Source organism: Polyodon spathula, chromosome 53 (assembly GCF_017654505.1).
Source record: "Polyodon spathula isolate WHYD16114869_AA chromosome 53, ASM1765450v1, whole genome shotgun sequence".
NCBI lineage: Eukaryota > Metazoa > Chordata > Actinopteri > Acipenseriformes > Polyodontidae > Polyodon > Polyodon spathula.
The window spans coordinates 718,875-737,073 of record NC_054586.1 but is presented as its reverse complement, the minus strand read 5'-3'; the positions used below and the strand labels follow the sequence as shown (position 1 = coordinate 737,073).

At 38.6% G+C, this 18,199-nt stretch overlaps 2 protein-coding genes across 3 annotated transcripts; one reads left to right on the top strand and one right to left on the bottom strand.

Annotated features, from left to right (window-relative positions):
- Nucleotides 1-154: 154 nt before the first annotated feature.
- On the top strand, nt 155-4,847 carry LOC121307135 (serine hydroxymethyltransferase, mitochondrial-like). 2 transcript variants are annotated; one of them, XM_041239266.1, is made up of 5 exons: nt 155-273; nt 769-924; nt 1,099-1,206; nt 2,010-2,175; nt 2,208-4,847. In XM_041239266.1, the coding sequence occupies exons 1-4, from the start codon at nt 186-188 to the stop codon at nt 2,135-2,137; spliced, it is 480 nt and encodes a 159-aa protein (XP_041095200.1). In that variant the 5' UTR covers nt 155-185; the 3' UTR covers nt 2,138-2,175; nt 2,208-4,847. The 2 variants fall into 2 exon arrangements, with proteins under 2 accessions (XP_041095200.1, XP_041095199.1); XM_041239265.1 differs by having other exon boundaries at nt 2,010-4,847.
- Nucleotides 4,848-9,225: 4,378 nt separating this feature from the next.
- ndufa4l2a (NDUFA4 mitochondrial complex associated like 2a) lies at nt 9,226-16,610 on the bottom strand. The gene is made up of 4 exons (XM_041239296.1): nt 16,410-16,610; nt 12,937-13,022; nt 11,884-11,944; nt 9,226-9,478 (listed from the first exon to the last, which is right to left on the bottom strand). The coding sequence occupies exons 1-4, from the start codon at nt 16,449-16,451 to the stop codon at nt 9,422-9,424; spliced, it is 246 nt and encodes an 81-aa protein (XP_041095230.1). The 5' UTR covers nt 16,452-16,610; the 3' UTR covers nt 9,226-9,421.
- Between the last annotated feature and the right edge of the window lie 1,589 nt (nt 16,611-18,199).

The following is an 18,199-nucleotide window of genomic DNA, read 5'->3' as shown; positions in this document are numbered from 1 at the left end:
GAGAGGAATGATATTCAGTATTGGAGCAACATAAAGCCAAACCATTCATAAGGATTTCAAACACCATGAGATAGTAAGGGACATATTATAAAGGCATTATAATGACATTTGGAGAGACCTAATCTGTTTAACTGGTTCATATGCAAGTACTGTTATTATTGTTACTCTCTTAGGCTGCGTCCCCCATGTTCCAGGAGTACAGCACGCAGGTCCTGAAAAACTCCAAAACCATGGCCTCCGCTCTGCTGAAGAGAGGGTACACCCTGGTGTCAGGTATGATGGGCAGCATCTGGCATGTCCTGTCCCACGCCCGCTGTCTCTATTGCTCAAATATGAGTGCCTGGTTGGTGGCCTGCGTTACATTACCCAGATGGGTGTAGCTATCCACAAAATTATAAAAATATTAAAATTATATAAAATAACAGTATCCCACGAAGCGATCTGGATCGTAAAAGATTAATATTTCTTATCTCAGATCTCCAGTTACTGTGGCATACTTGCCTCTGGGTAAATGTCCTGATCCTTATCTTGATGGCTGTGCTAGTAGTTTTACCTATTTGGTGTCCTTCATACCTATTTTTATAATCAGTCCAACTTCACCACTCCCCCCTCATCATTGTAGATTAATAAATGTATCATTTGTAATGCTTGTCTTTCTCTAGTCACACAGTCTCGCTAATAAGAGGTAAGATTCTGAAGGCTTGCTGTGTTCTCCAGCATTCTGATCTCTTGTTGCTTGTTGGTCTCCTCCTCTCTCCCCCTCCCCAGGGGGCACAGATAACCACCTTGTCCTGGTGGATCTGCGTCCCATAGGGCTCGACGGTGCCCGGGCTGAAAGGGTTCTGGAGCTGGTCTCCATCACTGCCAACAAGAACACCTGTGCTGGGGACAAGAGTGCCCTCACCCCTGGAGGCCTACGACTGGGTAAGTCCTTCCCTCCCCTCCTCTGTCCTTTTTGAAACAAAGGACTGCAGTTGATTTTTAAGATCGCACAGTTTTGCTTTATCAGCTGTTCCCCATGGCAAGTCCAGTTCTTGATAATGGCTTTGCATCAATGGCTATGGGTCATGCAACGGACTGATAGTCCCTGTCTTCCAGGAGCCCCCGCCCTGACCTCCAGACACTTCAAAGAAGCCGACTTCGAGCAGGTGGTGGACTTCATGGATGAGGGCTTCAAAATTGCGTTGGATGTGAAGAAGAAAACAGGTAAGGAAGCCACAAGGCCTGCATTGCGTTGATAAAGTGCTTGGTGTAGAAAATACAACGGTGCTGTTTTCTGTATAAGATGATTGGTTTGAAGCTGGTTCAGCTCCATCCATGTTTGTTTTGCAAATAAAGCGCTTTTGTGATGGTGGTCCACTGTGAAAGGCGCTTTATAAAATAGATTGATTGATTAAATAATTTTCACTGTTGTTCTTTGTACAGTATACTTTACAATGCCCTGACATTAGTAAAGCAAGCACAATGTAGTATAACTCCCTCTGAGAAGATATTTTCACGTGGGACCAGTGAAATTGGATAGGACAGATTCAGCTGTATTATATTACTATGTATAATACACAAATGCATGTTTTCAGTTCTGTTTTGCAAACCCATGCTTTCGAAGACTAGAGCTTTCCAATACTTCAAATAATAACTGTCCGATTTTACAATTAGAAAATACATGTTTCGACTTGAAAAAAAGAAACAAGGACCAGGGGTCACAAATGGAGATTAGATAAAGGGGCATTCAGAACAGAAAATAGGAGGCACTTTTTTTACACAGAGAATCATGAGGTTCTGGAACCTACTCCCCAGTAATGTTGTTGAAGCTGACACCCTGGGATCCTTCAAGAAGCTGCTTGATGAGATTCTGGGATCAATAAGCTACTAACAACCCAACGAGCAAGATGGGCCGAATGGCCTCCTCTTGTTTTGTAAACTTTCTTATGTTGTCATATTGATCCAGGGAATCGATGAGCCGTTGTTCCGGAAAGGATGTCATGAAACATTTTCTCTTTCTCTCGCAGCTAAACTTCAAGACTTCAAGAATTTCTTGCTCAGCGACTCCGAGACGGTGTCCAGGATAGCGGGACTGCGGCAGCGAGTAGAGAAGTTTGCCAGGCAGTTCCCAATGCCAGGGTTCCAGGATCATTAACACGGGGAAAGAGACACGCCAGACAGGAGGAGCCGTGACATCACGACACAGGGCTGCTCCAGCTTACTGATCCTGCCCTTTTTTTAAAAATCAGATGTCATTCAGTAAGGAACAATCCATCTCGAAATCAATCACTGGCTGATATATGAACCGTACCTGTTGAAAAGTGATTAAGATTGGCCTCTTTTGGAGTTAGTTTCGCAAAGGACAGTCACCACAAATCACAGCTTTTATGATTTTTAAAAAAAAAAATGTTATGGTTGCTGCTTTCTAAGTTTTTATTTAGTGTTTTCGATTGTAACAAATACACACACACGCTGCTGAGTGACCAACGTTATCCGAATCTTCAACTACCACCCTATTATGAAGTCAAAGGTTTTTTTTTTTTTTTTACACAATAATTAAAAGGTGTATTAGATGTTATAAATGTGCCTGGGCTGGCTTCCTATTCAATTCATAAGGCCTTGAATTCAGTAAAACTTGATACAGGCAGAAAAACAAAGGCAATGAAAACTGTGTGTGTGCTTTGCCTAGCGCGGAAAAGTATGGAACTAATTTTTTTTTTTGTTTGTTTTGTTTTTTAATTAATTATGTTGATTTTACTTTCCGGCTGCTGTCTTACAATCTTCTGACAACTCAAAAGAAAAAAAAAAAAAATTCAAACCTTACATTTTGTCGAACTGAAAACACAAAAGCCAATCTGATCAATAGACTTGAATGGCTCGCGGCTCCAAAGCAGTCGAATCTCGGCAACAAGCAACAATTTTTTTTTTTTTTTTTTAAATAAAACAGATTTATTAACTGTGAGAATCCCCAACTAACATCTCAAACTGTTTACATCCGTTCTTCTAACCAAAATGTATTGATATTGGCAAAGTTTCAGAGAATTTTTGCACATTTCATAAAATATCTAATGGCTGCACGTACAGTAAATCCTTTAATATAAAATATGAAAAAAAGGTATATATTAACTAGAGACCCAGAAGATTGTAAACATTGCTTTTATAATTTGTTTTAACTGTTTGAATTTGTTTTGCTAGTTGTTAATTTTTAACTACTAAAAAGAAAGGTATGCTATGCAAAATCCATTTGCCTTCCGTCTCCTGTGTGTATATATACAAATATAATATACTTGGGTATCAGTTATTTATTTAGTTGCTTGGTTTTTAAAAGCACAAATATGCTAGCTGGGTGCCTGCAATATATCAATACCATCTCCCCTGGGCAGTGCTGTGGGTCATTTTATAATGCATTGTACACCCAGTACTTTTTACTGGTCCAGCTGTGTTACTGAAAACCTGTTTTAATGAAATGCTCTAAATTGAGTTCAAGGTTAGAAGGCCATCAGTGATGTCACTGCCTTTTAAATTCAGTCAGTTTCAAAGATGTTTTGGAACTGAAACAGGATTTGGGGTGACGTCATGGATGAAGTTTAAGATGGGCGGAGTAGTCCCCGAACGCAGTTTTAAAAGGAGATTTTTGTCTTCTAAAAGTGTGCTGTAATAATAAATCAAGCCTTTTATTAAATGAACTTGAGTGGCCTACAAAAATGAATCCAGCATACTTTGTTTTCAGTGTGTTAATGTGAGAAAATGAGGACATTGATCTGAAATGATTCAGTGTCAGGTTGAAATATATATCTACACACACACACAGAGTAGATGCCACTTATTAACAACCTCTCGATTGCCAATAAGCGAAAAGCCCCTGTTTTTAAGTGTATTTATATGGAACAACGATATATTTTGCAGTTGTACAAATACGGCACTGAAATACATGTGTTTTAAATGTTAGTGTACAGAAATGAACATGAGAAAACCTGAAATACCCAAACATAGAACTGTTTACTTCACGCGTGTGTAAAACAAGACAATGGTTAAACATCACCACACAGCGCTGCACTGCAAGCGACCTTACAACAAGCAAACATAAAAAACACGCGTTGTACTTACAATCACTTCTAAAGAGCACACTTTTAAAGAAATTGTTCAACGCTGTCCGTTTTTTTTAACAATGTGCCACCTCCCGCGGTAAATCTCAAATTTGCATGCAGCTTCGTAGCCATTTTCAAAGCCACGATTCTGCCTCATTCCGACAGAAATAAGCAGTTGCGAAGTCAGTGTGTAATAAAAGCTGCATGGAGTATGTGCATAAATCCTGCAAGTGCGCTCTGTAGCACTGGCACCTAGTAATAAAGCTATCAATAAACGCCCTGCAGTTGCTAATATCAGAACTGCATCAACGTTAAAGTCTGTGGGACAGGATTGGTGCCTGGGAAAATGTTGTTAATAACCAAAAGCTGTCTTTATCAGGGTTGCTAATAACTGGCATATATATATATATATATATATATACATACACACACACACACACTTTTTTTGTGTGCTCATTTTTTATTTCTTTTTTATTAAAGACCCTGCTGGCCTCCTGCTGTTGCTAGTTATCCAGTGTTACAAAGGACACACTTGGGAAGCGCTCATAATGAGCCTGCTGTGATGTGCTAGCAGACGCTGCTTTGCATTGATTTGCATTGCGCTCTGTGTGAATTCATCATGAAATGGTACCATTTTTGCCGATGTTAGTCTTAATCCATGTTTATTAATCATGGAAAAGCTCGAGCTGCCTGCAGGAGTGTCGTGTTTTTGTGTTTGCTCAGCCTTTTATTTTGAACATTGAAACGGTCCTAATTCTTAATAAATCACAATAACAAGGTGGGCCTCTTGTGGTTTTGTTGTTGGCAGATTTTCGTTTTATTTTCTTGATTTTGGGAGAGGGCGATTTATAAAGATGCAACTATTTTATTTTATTTTTTTTTACAATGGAACCAAGCGACTAATCAAGACAATCTGTTTTACATTAACATGTCATTTTTTCCATTCAAAAAGTAGGAGTTAATATTAAAAACTAAATCTAGATTTCAACATGATTTCTAAATCGCGGGTGAGAAACTAACCAATCGTCAAAATCCCAGTGTGTCATCACGTGCATTGAACATTTGACAATTTAATTACTGTAAAAAAAAAAAAAAAAAAAAAAAAAAAAAAAAAAAAACAAACCCTTTTTCTGTGCAATAGGAGCAGTTCCCGAGCATAATCTTTGTCTATATGATCTATAATAAGCTAATATGTGTTGGATGTTTCTTAAAACAGAAATTATGTTGTATAACCAAAACAAGATCTCTTTAAGAGACGCCCAGCACATTTATATATATAAAAAAAAGGTCATGAATTTTCAGGGAAGGTCCTATTTAATGCCTGTAAATAAACACACATAACAAGCTTAACAGAATGCTGTTTTTAGTGTTATCAGTGGGGCTGATCTTTGCTACAGAGCTGAAAAACATCTGCTTATCCCTGTCGATCTGTCTTCCTGTTTTGTTCTAACATTTTTCTCATGACCTTCCTTACTGCAGGACCCACAGCAGCAGAAGATAAACCGCCTCGGATTCAAACTGTCTATTTTTTGTTTTTTTTCACATGTTTCGAAGCCAGCTGGAGGCAGTGTCTTGGTTTCTGTACTTCCTCTGTGAGTTAGGGACCACCCTCTGCTTTTGCGCACACAGTTAATTCACTGTTTGTTGCTTGCCCCCTATGGAATCTAATATCAAACAGTTGGAAAGGAAATTGGTGAATCTAACACAGTGCGAAAATGTGTGCAACGTACGTTTTTACAAATAAGTCTAAATATATCCAAATGTCATAGAAAATGGTCTGATACTGAAATGCCTTTGTATCAGGTGGAAATGATGTATTGTATTGAATATGACCTGCCAGTAACAATAAGCAGTGATTGTTCTGCACGTCATTATTCAGTAAAGGTAATCTTTGAATGACAGCTTGTTAGAAGTGTAAAGGTAAAAGATGAAACTGCCAGACCCCTCCGCCACTCAGAGTCTCCACAGAGCATTGACGTGGTTGTAATTATACCCTGCGCTGAGATGCTCTTGTGTACAGATTGCCGACACAACACTGTCTTGCTCGTATTTATCATGTGTTAATTGACAAAGCATTCTGGCTAAAAATAAGTGCTATTAATTGTCTTCATTGTTAGCGGGCTGTATTTTTCTTGTTTTAGTTACAGAATGTGGCTCTTCGGAGGGAGTGCTCTGAACAGATTCTTGAGTTTGTCACGTCTGCATCTTCCCCAGCCGGTCACCAGTTTGTGCTGACACACAGCGGTGTGCCGTTCCTTAGAAATCCACGTGCAACACACTCAATCAGAATTGGAAGATTTTAAATCGGCGTGATTTTAGTTCGTTCCGTGGGCATAATCCGTCATAAAATGTCCAATTGGTTCTTGTCTGAAAGTACAATATAAACCGAGTAATTATCTGTACCTAGGTAAAGAAAATCTACCCAGTCTGTTTTCCCTGTTTCTCCTGTGTATCACATATTCTGTTTAGCCAGTTATTATATATAACTGCTTGGCTAACTCCTCTAGATCTTATATACTATCCAGTGGTGTTTATATAACGCAGGTGACATTTAACATTGCCTTGTAATGTGCCCAATATAATAGTTACAAGTAAAAAGCCCACAACTCAATAAATGTGTATTACACAGAATCGCATGATGTTTGTATACTATTTCAGGCTACTGCTTAACAGAGACAAAAGTCATTAAAATACCCAGGGCAATGTAACATCATAACCCTTTTCCCTGCTTCATTATTTTCCAATCATTTTACATAGTGCACTGTTGTTTCAGATGCACGAGTGACTGTAATGCAGAATGTGAATATGACAGACACTGCAATGCTCGAATACATTACATTTATAAGATTGTAAACCGTTGTTGATTTGTGGTCCAGTGTGTACCAGCGTAGATGCTTTATGAAGAAACACATTGTTTCAGATTCTTACAAACAGCTCGTGTGTTGGTGTACATTTTGCAGCTTGCACGTCTTAATGATTTACAAGCAAACATCTGGGTCCCAATTTATCTTCGCTCTATAATGTTTGTTTTTTTTTAAATATGTTTTAAGTGTGTAAGCTATTCTCTGCATCGCTGGATTCCACCTATGCATATGGAGTTACAATATCAGAGTACAATAAATCATAATCAGGCTTTTACTTCTAAGCAACTTAGTTAATTGCTTCCTTAAGATGCTCTTATAAATGATATCCAAATTAAAATACAACTCTGGCCTGCATCCCCCTATAGAATGAACTAATTTTGCTTCATAAAGTCAAATGAAACCTACTGAATAATGTTGCACTACCATATGGAATTATGTACCGCTTTGTAGTTTTCCATATACTTAACGAAAAACTGTGACAAAAATGTGACGTTTCGAAATCTAACAAAGTACCGTATTACTATTATGGCTTCCGGTAGACTCTTACGATTATCATTTTGTAGTTTCTTTTGATTAGATGATGTTAAATAAAATTATGTTCACGTCGCTTTCAATCCTATAATTTTAGGTGATGCAAAACTAGTCACTACCAGCAACGATAATGTTATGATTACCAGAATTGGGAGTTTTATTTTTCTGCAGTGAGAATACAGCATCCTTTAATACAAAGACATTGTACTTGTACAGTGTCAACAGTAACTAGGATCTGCGCTTCCAGGGTGTTATCTCGGGCATTTGAAACTGAGGAGGGGAATCAATACCTATCTGCAGTATCTGTGCACTGCTGTAAAGTAGCCATCGCCATTGTTTGTTTATACTTCAGAGTTTACAGGAAAGGGTCAAATAAACACTCAGGGATGGAGACTAGTCACATGGTTCAGGGTTATCTGGAAGATCAGAGATTTTGTTGATCACGTTGGCTGCCCAGGCTAAGTGACGCTCTCCTGTCCCCTGATTCTTGCAGATAAACTTTTCTGGGGCCCCTTTAAATATGTGCTGACTCGTATTGTTCTCAATGTAATGTACTGTATTTCAGAAGCTACCACTGAGGTGAGAGGCATTGGCGGGGACCCCCTTTGTATTTCTGATTTACAGTGGAGCTTGTTTGAAGCATTCCTAATCTTCCATTCTGCACTGATTTTGCTGTAAGTAGTACATTTTGTGGCTAGTAGTTTTCAGAAAGAGGGAGGACTTAGGCACTGAACTGCTTCCTCCAGTCTATGGCAGGTTTGAGGCATGGAGACTGAACTGCTCCCTCACCCCCTAAGAGAAAGGGTGCTCCCTCCAGTCCAGGGCAGACTTGAGGCATGGAGACTGAACTGCTCCCTCACCCCCCTAAGAGAAAGGGTGCTCCCTCCAGTACAGGGCAGGCTTGAGGCATGGAGACTGAACTGCTATTATAGAGGGCTATTTTTTCTTTCTCAGTTCCCAGTAAATCCATCACATAAAATTGAACAAGAGGGTAAGCAAAGGTTATATTCTTTCCGGGAAAAAAAAGCTTCTTATTTTTGAACATTGATTCCTGCCTGGAAGATTATCTATAAGCAAGTAGTTGTATGCTGTTTGTGTTGGGCTCTTAGCGGGGCTGCCAGTTTCTGATTATGGACTCTGAATGTTTCAAGTTTTTTTCATTATGAATACAAATAAATAAATACTAGTTTGAACACCAGTGGCACCAGGGTGGCATTAGATGAGGAGAAGCACCCCTGCCAACCAACTATAGAAAAAATCATTAGCGATACACAGGGAGGACCAGGTCAATACTGATGGGTTTCCCATAGTAACAAACAGAATGAAGTGTCTAAAGCAGCTTGGATTGTGTGCATTAGCACTGCAGCACGGAGACATCTTAGTGAATGAGCACAGGCGACATGCTATCTGCAAGATAATGCAATCTGAACTAACACATACAAGCATTGTTTGTAGCAAAGACAATAACGTGAATTTGTGTTCAGATTACACTCAGATCACGCGTACTGTAGATACAGGTCTTCAGTACGTTTAGCATAAATATAAAAATATGATTTTTCTTAAATGTGCAAGCATGCGCATGTAGGATTTGGATACTCATGGGGAAAAATATAAGTTCTAATGACTTTCATGTTAAACCATTTAATTTCAGGCTAGTTTTCATTTAAACATATTGCTGCAAGCAGTAGCGTGGCTGTTTGGCTCAGTGTTTTAAAGCAGAATAACACATTAAAAGAAAAACAGAAACAAAGACACAGAAGCGTTGCTTAAAGTTTATTATTTTAAATTCAGGCACACTATACAGCAGGTTTGGCATGTTGCATTTAACTAAAACACGGTGTACAGAAACGCTGAGAGCTCATTTTTTAAGACTGAGAGGGGAATGCTTTGTAATTCGCTATGGCGACAAGGTGGCCTTCCTCAGTGAAGTGTGCCTGCCAGTTGCCGTGGAAACCTTTAGAAATCAGGCCGGTCCTTCTTCAGGTTTTTGTAGTCAGTGGTGACTGCCACAAACTGTTGAGACAAGGGGAGAGAATGAAACTAGACACTGGGGATTATTTTCAGGGACAAAAAGATTATTTTTTCTTTTGTTTGTTAATGATGTTTATTCCTCAGAAGAAACAGTTTTTTTTTTTGGGGGGGGGGGTTAAAAAACATTTAATTGAAGCTGAAATCTAATACAAAAAGTCAAATGGGAGATTATGCTGCTGCAACCGTCCATTACATTATTGAAATCAATGAAAATCCAATTGCTATCTTCCTTTAATTTAGGCTGGGAGCATGTGGAAATCGTATTAGTCAACCAAACATCTCACGCGCTGATAAAGGCTTCAGGCTAACGATGCAATTATCAAATGTTTTTTTTTTTTTTTTTTAATCTTATAAGATCGAACTCTTTCCATTCATTGACTTTAATTTAAACGTCTGTAATTATCTGGGAACAAAATGACAGTCATTGTAATGAATATTGCGTAACCTTTTTTCAAATCGCTCTTCAGCAGTTTTTCTGTCTGAACATGTTTGATAACTTCAACGTCTGGTCACCATTATAAATCTGCTTCTTCAAAAACAATATCATTAAAAAAAAAATATGGGTAGGGGAGATGGTAAAATGAGGAAGATTGCACAAACGCAACCCTATAGAGGATACAATACACATGGAAGCAATACCAGTGTGGAAATAGACAAGTTCATTTCTGCAACTGTACCTTATTCCAAAGGTGAAACAACTTCCATATGAAGTATTTCATTTTTGGCCGTCACTTGTAGGCAAAATGTGCAGACCCTTGGCTTGTCAGCCACTGTCTACTATCTACAGAGACTCTCACTGCAGTGCTGACTGACAGTCTGCTTCAGAAACCATTTTTTGGGTTGACATATATGGCAGAAACTTGGGGTGCAACTGCACTTGTGGGGACTTATTGCTTATTTTTTTGCAGAAGGGACAAATATCTATTCAGAGATGCGGGGGTATTTAGCAAGGAATGGGTCTGAGCGGAGTTAACAACACATCCCACTACCAAGACCACTGCCCAGTGTTTGGAGTCACTGTACTGTACATGTATAAAGGGTTGGTTGCCACACAGTTAATGGCTTTTTGTATTGCCTGCTGTTGGGAGAGTTTTAAGATGCAGGTGAACGCGCTTTAGACAAAGTTTTGCATATGTCATGTCCTGCTTTTAGATATTTTCCCAACCATGGCAGAATACAAGCTCAGCTTCGAACAACCGCTTTCTGTCTTTGGTAGCTTTGCTGTCAGTTCTTTTTATTTATTTTTTAAATTTCCAACTTGATTTTGAATTTTGTACACAGCCTTTGCATGCTCAGATACAAGCCAGCTTCGGGGGCTGACCTTTGGTCTGGGTCACTCGTTTCCTCTAGAACACAAACACAAGCGCTCTTTTGCTTACAAATTATTTCAAGTTTAAATAAAGGATACAGAACCGCTAGGAGGGATATGTATTTTTAACTGCTTTGTTTTTTTTTTTGTTTTTGTTTTTTTTAACATTAGAATATTTTGTGGTGTTCTGTGCACGGCATGACATCTGTACCCAGGATAAAATTAACTAGAATCTTGGCAAATACTTCACTGTGATTGGTTGATTTCTTATATGTAATTCTATAGGATTCTAAATTCAAAATGTTTTTTTTCCCCAGAACAAGTTTGCACAGTAATTCCCTTAATTTTGTGCATGTTCCCTGTGTGCAGTTTTGAAAGAATCACATGTCCTTGCTCTCTAAGTAGGGCTTGAAGTTTTTCAGGTTTTATTTTTGATAATATGATGTCCCTTTTCAACTTATTTTGAGCCAATTCTGTTTCCTCATTAAACTCTGTTAAATCTGTTGACTGCAAAACTCGTTTTTACCTTTGACTGAGCCGGATTCTGTTTCGCTTATATATATATTTTTTTATTTCAAACAGACGTGACAAATTACGTTAATTGCTCATCGCTGATCCTAATTGCATTTCATTCTTGCAGTCGCCTAGTTTAGAGTTGTGCTTTTGTTATTTTCGCTCGTTAAACAGAGTTGCCTCAACCAAATGTTATTTTCAGCATACAATACCCAGAACGGAGTGTACTCTGATAGCAGGTCCATCATTTACAATCTCCTCCTTGAGATAATGAATAGCTTTCTCTTAATTAGGATGCAGAGACAGCTTAACTAATTAACTAATTAACATTTAAACAGAGGTAGAGCTTTGGAAAATAAAAATAAAAAAAAGTTAAAGCCCTACTTATAAATAGTAGGTCAAGGAAAGTGTGATTTAGCAGACTACCAGTTTGTGAGGTCGACTGTCGCTTTTCTATCAGCTGGTGCTCCTCCTGATTCAGAGATACCAAGACGGGGGGTGAAATGGTCAAGAAATGTTCCGGCCTCAAGCACCACAACCCAGCACTGAGTCACTGTATGTTTACCTTGTATTGGTAGGAAGGGTCAAGCTTGCTCCATGGTTCTGGGTTGTTCTTCCTGTTCCAGCTGCCATTTGGTTCACATTGAATAAAAGAAGCGTACAATTAAACAGAATCCAGAGCGTGAGAATTAATCCTGAATGCAGTCATTGTTAAACAGTCTTGGCAAGAAGCAAGCTCTCCGTTTCAGCTTGCATACAAACAACACGTCTTGCACTGAACAAGCTCTCCAGTGTCACCAGCTAAACTAAAGAAAAACCTTTTAAAAAAAAAAAAAGAAAACCCTCAGCTGCAACCTTGAAGAAATGCCACTTGGTCTTTGTTTTTGGTTTTCCACAGGTGTATCATATTTAATCCATTTTAAAAAGCATTAAGCTGAAGGAATGCCTAGAGTTGCTTACTGACGCATTCTTCCGTTCGCAGAAGTGTTGCAGGGGTTATTTGTGCGCTGTGGTGTACCCGATGTGCTAGGTTCTGAGAGGCCAGAGGGCTGCTTTAAACTTTTTAAACTTTACCAGGGTGAGAAGACTAATCCAGACACAGAGTTCTTTTAAAACGCCTTTAGCTTGCCTAAATAAAGGTAAAAGGCCTTTCATTTCAGATCCATCACAGGGCATCACACACACACAGGGCAATTTAGAGTGACCAGTCAACCTGAACAGCATGTCTTTGGACTGTGGGAGGAAACCCACTTGAATACGGGGAGAACCTACAAACTCCACACAGACCTCTGGCCAGTCCTTTCTTAATATCACTTTGTGAAATGAACGCATACGATTGGACTCTCTGCATTGTTGTTTAAGGTTGTTAGGTATTGAAATGTTATGACATATAAAGTGGCACAATACAGCACGATGACCACTGCAGTTATTGCTTTGTCATGTTCAACAGATTATAGTAATAGCATTGCAATGCATGCGCTACAAGCATACAATAGAATAGCAGAGTCATTTCACACTATGAAAGAGGCACATCTGTTGTAACACTTTTTTAATGGTCAACTGCCCTTGAACATCTTTTATAAATGGATTGGACTATAGAACAGTGAAAAACACTTACAGCACGTAGGGGCTGACCGCAAGACGAACCAAATAGAGGGAGGCCCCACCCATTCCCAGGCCGATAAAAAAGAAGAGTGGGATGAGCTGGAAGGGTAAGAAAGCAGAAACTGATTAGTTTTCCAATTACACCTCTCAGCCACAGGGTGGCACTGTGTGCAATGCAAAATTCCCCTTTTAAAAAAAAATCAATAAAGGTGTTTGCTTGTTTTAAAATCAACTGGCCTGAACTAAGACACGTGCAGTGGTCAAATACAAGCAATGAAATAGGGCTAAGACATTGATTTTAAAACCTTAGTTTAAAGTTGGAAAACTACAAATAAACACATCACATATTTAAAAAAAAAAAAGCAAATAAAAAAAATAACATTGTTTTGACCCCCTAACTGCTCGATTCTGCTGTATGCGACCTGTTTGTGTCACTGTGTGCTTGAGTTCTGATCACCAGCTCTATATGATATTTCACTATATTTCTTTAATAAGTATTCCACTAAGAGGAAATCCAAATGCTGAGCTGAGTGACTGTACAGAGCTGGGAAACAAATTGCGTGCAACACAAACGCGTCCGCCCTGCACCTGTGCGCAGTGCACCTGTCACTTTGACTGACTGGATCAAAAAGAAATGGCCCGTCGTGAGGAAAAACAAGAGCGTGGGTTTAGAATAAAAATGCAGAGCAAGACAGCGGCATGGGATAGAAATAGATCCAGAAGCGTCGTTAGGATACAAATGCTTTGCTCCCATTTCTGGACCTACCGTACTTGAATATGTAATGTACTGTGCCCTGTATTTCACTGTGGGTAATGTATTATGTGATGGTTGTCCACTATGAAAGGCGTTTTTTATATATTTATATATATTTATATATATATATATATATATATATATATATATATATATATATATATATATATATATATATATATAGCGCCTTTCATAGTGGACAACCATCACATAATCAAAGAAACTACAAAATGATATTGCAAAAGCCTACCTGAAGCCATAATAGCAGTACATTAGATTTTGAAATGTCACATTTTTCAATACAAAGCGGTATGTAATTAAATATGTTAATGCAACATTGTTCAGCAGGTTTCATTCGACTTTATGAAGCTAAAATTTGTAATGCTATAGGGCTATGTCCAAAACTTTTGGACATAGCTGTACTATTCCTGTTATGTAATAATAATCATAATTCTAGGGATGGCTTGCGGGTTTAGATTTATGCAGGTATAAATGTTAGTTATACAACAGAGTATGAAAGTGCTTTTAAAAAGCACTGTGAATGACTGCAAACCCCATAAAAAGGTAAGGGGACAGTAAGAAACGGATTTGAATGCTACTTGCTCTTTGAAGTTCATTTCCCACCAGCTTTCAAGTGACAGTGATCTTTATTAAACTTCTACCACAAAGGCACTGATTACCAATAATAAACAAGCAGGAGTTTCGGCAGCGCAAGCGCCTGGCAGCTCAGGGAGTGGGGTGGTCTGCCGTCGCGCCACTCGGCAGCTCTCTTTTAAAAACGCAGTTACTTTTAAATGACAGTCGAGACTCTGCTTGGTTAAAAAGCAATCTTCTGCTGATAATCCTGTGGTTCACATATCCATTAGAGGGCACCATTTTTTTCTCTGAAATAATCCAGAGATGCAGTGTCCAATTAGATTAGCTGGTCACTCAGGGATGGGAGAATCTCGTTAGCTGTTTCTGTATCCAGACAGGTGTTTGTTTCCACTCAAATGCTTGTTGTTTTGCTCTATTTAGTAAAGGTGGGTGTTTCTTGGGTGACAGCCAATCCTTTCTGAACTATTGCAATAGTTAGGCAGGTGAGCAATCTTATGGGTTTATTTGATATGTTTTACCCGGATTAAGACTGTTATAAATATATAAAGATGAACTGGGGAGCACAATAGCACACACCTAGCAGCAAACAACACTGCATTGCAACAGCACTATGCACCTTTTATTAGAACACCCCACTGCTTCTGTATTAGAGCACCCCATTGCTTCTGTATCAGAACACCCCATTGCTTCTGTATCAGGGCACCCCATTGCTTCTGTATCAGGACACCCCATTGCTTCTGTAGTTTTGATTTGTTGTGCATATGAAATCAAACCACTTGAACTGAAAATCTTGGAAATGGTCAAAATAGGCAAATTAGTGATTGTCTAATTTAATTGATTACTTTAATAGGCCACACATGCGATTCATTTAAATAGTACTAGGAAAAAAACCCACAAAGCCACAAATGATAAAATGCATGCAACTTTTTAGGAGAAGTTTAAGATGCCTAATAAAAAGCACAAAGTGGTTTTCACAGGTTTTCATGCAGGTGGGTATATAAAGGATATACATGACACATCCAGGTGTTGTAATAAATTTGCACACTACAGTATGTTACACATTATAAATTTTGCCTAGGTTACTTTTTACTATATTCTTTTGTAACTCAGCCTCCTGTGCCTTCTACAGTACTGTATTCAAACCAGGCCTTGTTGGCTGTCCAGTTTGAATTCTCTCTAATTTTCTCCCATTCAATTTCATGTTGCAACCCACTAAACAACCAGGAGGGCTTCCTACTTTCACCCACTGAACCCATTGGATGTTGCCAAGCTACTGAACCCATGGAGGCAAGGGTTCAGCCAGGGAAGACTCCTCTTCTCCTCCCTTCACCTGTGGGAGTGCAAAAGACAATGCCCCCAGCCAAGACCAGCAACTCAGCATGCCCAGGATTCGAAGCAGCGAGCTCCTGATGGCATGACTCACCCTGGTACAGTATGAGCCACTAGGTCCCCTTCTAACCTGGCATTCTCCTTCTAATACCTGCAGCAGCAGGGGTGTTGGCTGTCCGGTACAGGCTAGGCTGTACTGTAGCTATGGTTTAACAAAACACTCATGTCTGCTTGAACGCCACCACTGCACTGAGGTCCCCACTATACCCTTTCCAAGATAACCCTATGACCATGGTGATATACCGAAATTCAACAGCCAAATTCTAGGAGCATCTCAAAGTCCTGAGAAGACGATCTCCAGCATTATTAAGGTTACACCTCACTGATGTAAGCGATGTCGTGCATCAGAAGGCAAACGCATTTAACTGCATTGAAATAAATGGTCTCTCATTGTATTCAGTCCATGGAAAATAAACACACACATCATGCTATGCTATTGCCAACCTTTTAGGCCAGCTGAATACAACAAGTCCAGTCAAAGCGTACCTTTAAAATGTGTGCCAGGCTTAAGGAAATCACACATTAAATAATAATAATAATAATAATAATCTATTTTCTGAAAGGTAATGCATTACAAGCACCAATAAATACAGCAATTCGGCATCCTAAATCACATACTAATTAATACAGTCAATAATATAATCAGTAGCAGAAGTCAAATATGTTGTTTTTTTTTCTTTATAAATAAACGTGTTTGTTTACCAATACATGACGCATTATGTGAAGAAAAAACAAAACAAACTTACTCCTGGATTTTTCTTAGCTTGCCGAGCTAATAAACGAAACATGTTTGCTTGTTTATTTCTTGCTTTGCTTTTTTTTTTAAACGACTCTCAATCCACGAATGCTACTTTTATAAAGGAAAAAACCGGGTAACTAAAATTAGACAGACTACTTCTTGCACTGCGGCGGCAGCGCTGAGTCCGGCTTTAAACCTGTTGCGCTGATCCCCGGATACACGCCTCGGGGGGCGCAGTCTGCTGATTTAGTTTGCTTACATCTGGTTATCAAGACACTGACAGCGTCCACGTAAAACAAACGAAATACTGCAATGTTTAAACAAGTAATGAACAAAACTAAACTTTTAATGTGGAAAAAGTTGCTTTTAAGTATGTCAGTATGCCTATGCCATTCAGTTTAAAAAAAAACAATTCATTTTTAAAAATGGATTTTACAGAAAAATTATCTGACGCGTTATTATTAAAAAAAATAAATAGATCTTATTGTTCCTCACGCTTTATAACATACTACAAAACGACGCTTTTGTGAGGAAAAAATAGTACTTTTTTTCATTCTATTCTAGTGGAATCAGCGGGCAAATGTGCAAATCTAAAAAAATCCCCCCTATTGTTTTATTATTTCCTCCCCCCCTCACAATCCTTACAAAATGCGATTTATTTAGACAGCCTACAGTATAATTAAAGCCGCGATGTTTCACCATAATGGTACACGCTATACTAAATATCACGCCTGAGTGTCTGTTTACCACATTCTCACACAGATACCTGACAAACAACACCTGTGTTTATTCTTTAATTACCAAACACAGGGCGGTTGTTTTTTTGCACGTAGTAACATTTGAGAAAGTTGTTTGTAGAAAAAAAGCTTCAGATATTTAATCTAAAACTAATATTTTAACGCTCATATGAAACAGTCCAGTGACTATTTTTTTTTTTTTTTCCTGTTAAACATTTTACAGGCCTTAGTTGATGGAGAAAGTGTTATATTTAAAACAACAAAACAACAACAACAAGGTTAACAATATTTAAAAGCAGCTTTATTTTATTTTATTACTGACTTACATCAGGCTGAAGAAAAATATTTGTGAAATTTACATGTAAGAATCGAGAAGAGTGCGTGTGTTTCTAGTTCAATCGTTTTTAGAGCCTGTTTATATGCGATACATTATTTTGACCGCGCCGGTTGTAAAATGTTTCCCCAAATGTGCACATAGGTCGTAATTGAGTTTTTTTTTTTCCCATAACTCCTGACCTTGGAGCTTTTGTTCCCAAACGATAAAATAAACAGATATCTGCAGTCTCTCCTGGATACTGGACCACAACACATGACTTGAACTAGATAGCTGAGCAACAGTTACACGCCGGAGTTGTGCAAAATCAAGATTAGATAGCGGGTTTGTTTCGATATCTTCTTTTAAGGGACGTATTCATCTTACGTTCCTAACTCTACCACGTCATATGAAAAGTAAAAATAGATATGCGCATTGCTCTATCGATTTTGCTATGTTCTAAACTTTTTAAATCAGAGTTTATGATTAGCTAAATACAATATTCACAACATGAAAGAGTTATACAAACACGTATTCAAATAGAAAATACGTTATTTAGAATACTGTCTTGGGTTGTGATCACCACATTACCAGAAAGATATTGGGACCTTGGGAATCATTTATTTAAGATCAGCCATTTATAAAGGAGAATGAGGGCTGATTGGATAGCCAGGTAGCCACACTCTGTGTCTTCTCCCCACTGTCCTGCATCTGTCTTCATTTCCAGCTGTGTCCTTTGATCCTGGT

Coding starts and splice junctions, on each gene's coding strand:
- LOC121307135 (XM_041239266.1), top strand. CDS start 186: ATGTTCCAGGAGTACAGCACGCAGGTCCTGAAAAACTCCAAAACCATG. Junction 925..1,098: donor CCCTGGAGGCCTACGACTGG/GTAAGTCCTTCC, acceptor CCTGTCTTCCAG/GAGCCCCCGCCCTGACCTCC. Junction 1,207..2,009: donor GGATGTGAAGAAGAAAACAG/GTAAGGAAGCCA, acceptor TTTCTCTCGCAG/CTAAACTTCAAGACTTCAAG.
- ndufa4l2a (XM_041239296.1), bottom strand. CDS start 16,451: ATGTTTCGTTTATTAGCTCGGCAAGCTAAGAAAAATCCAGGA. Junction 13,023..16,409: donor AAGCTAAGAAAAATCCAGGA/GTAAGTTTGTTT, acceptor TTACCCTTCCAG/CTCATCCCACTCTTCTTTTT. Junction 9,479..11,883: donor ACCCTTCCTACCAATACAAG/GTAAACATACAG, acceptor TTGTCTCAACAG/TTTGTGGCAGTCACCACTGA.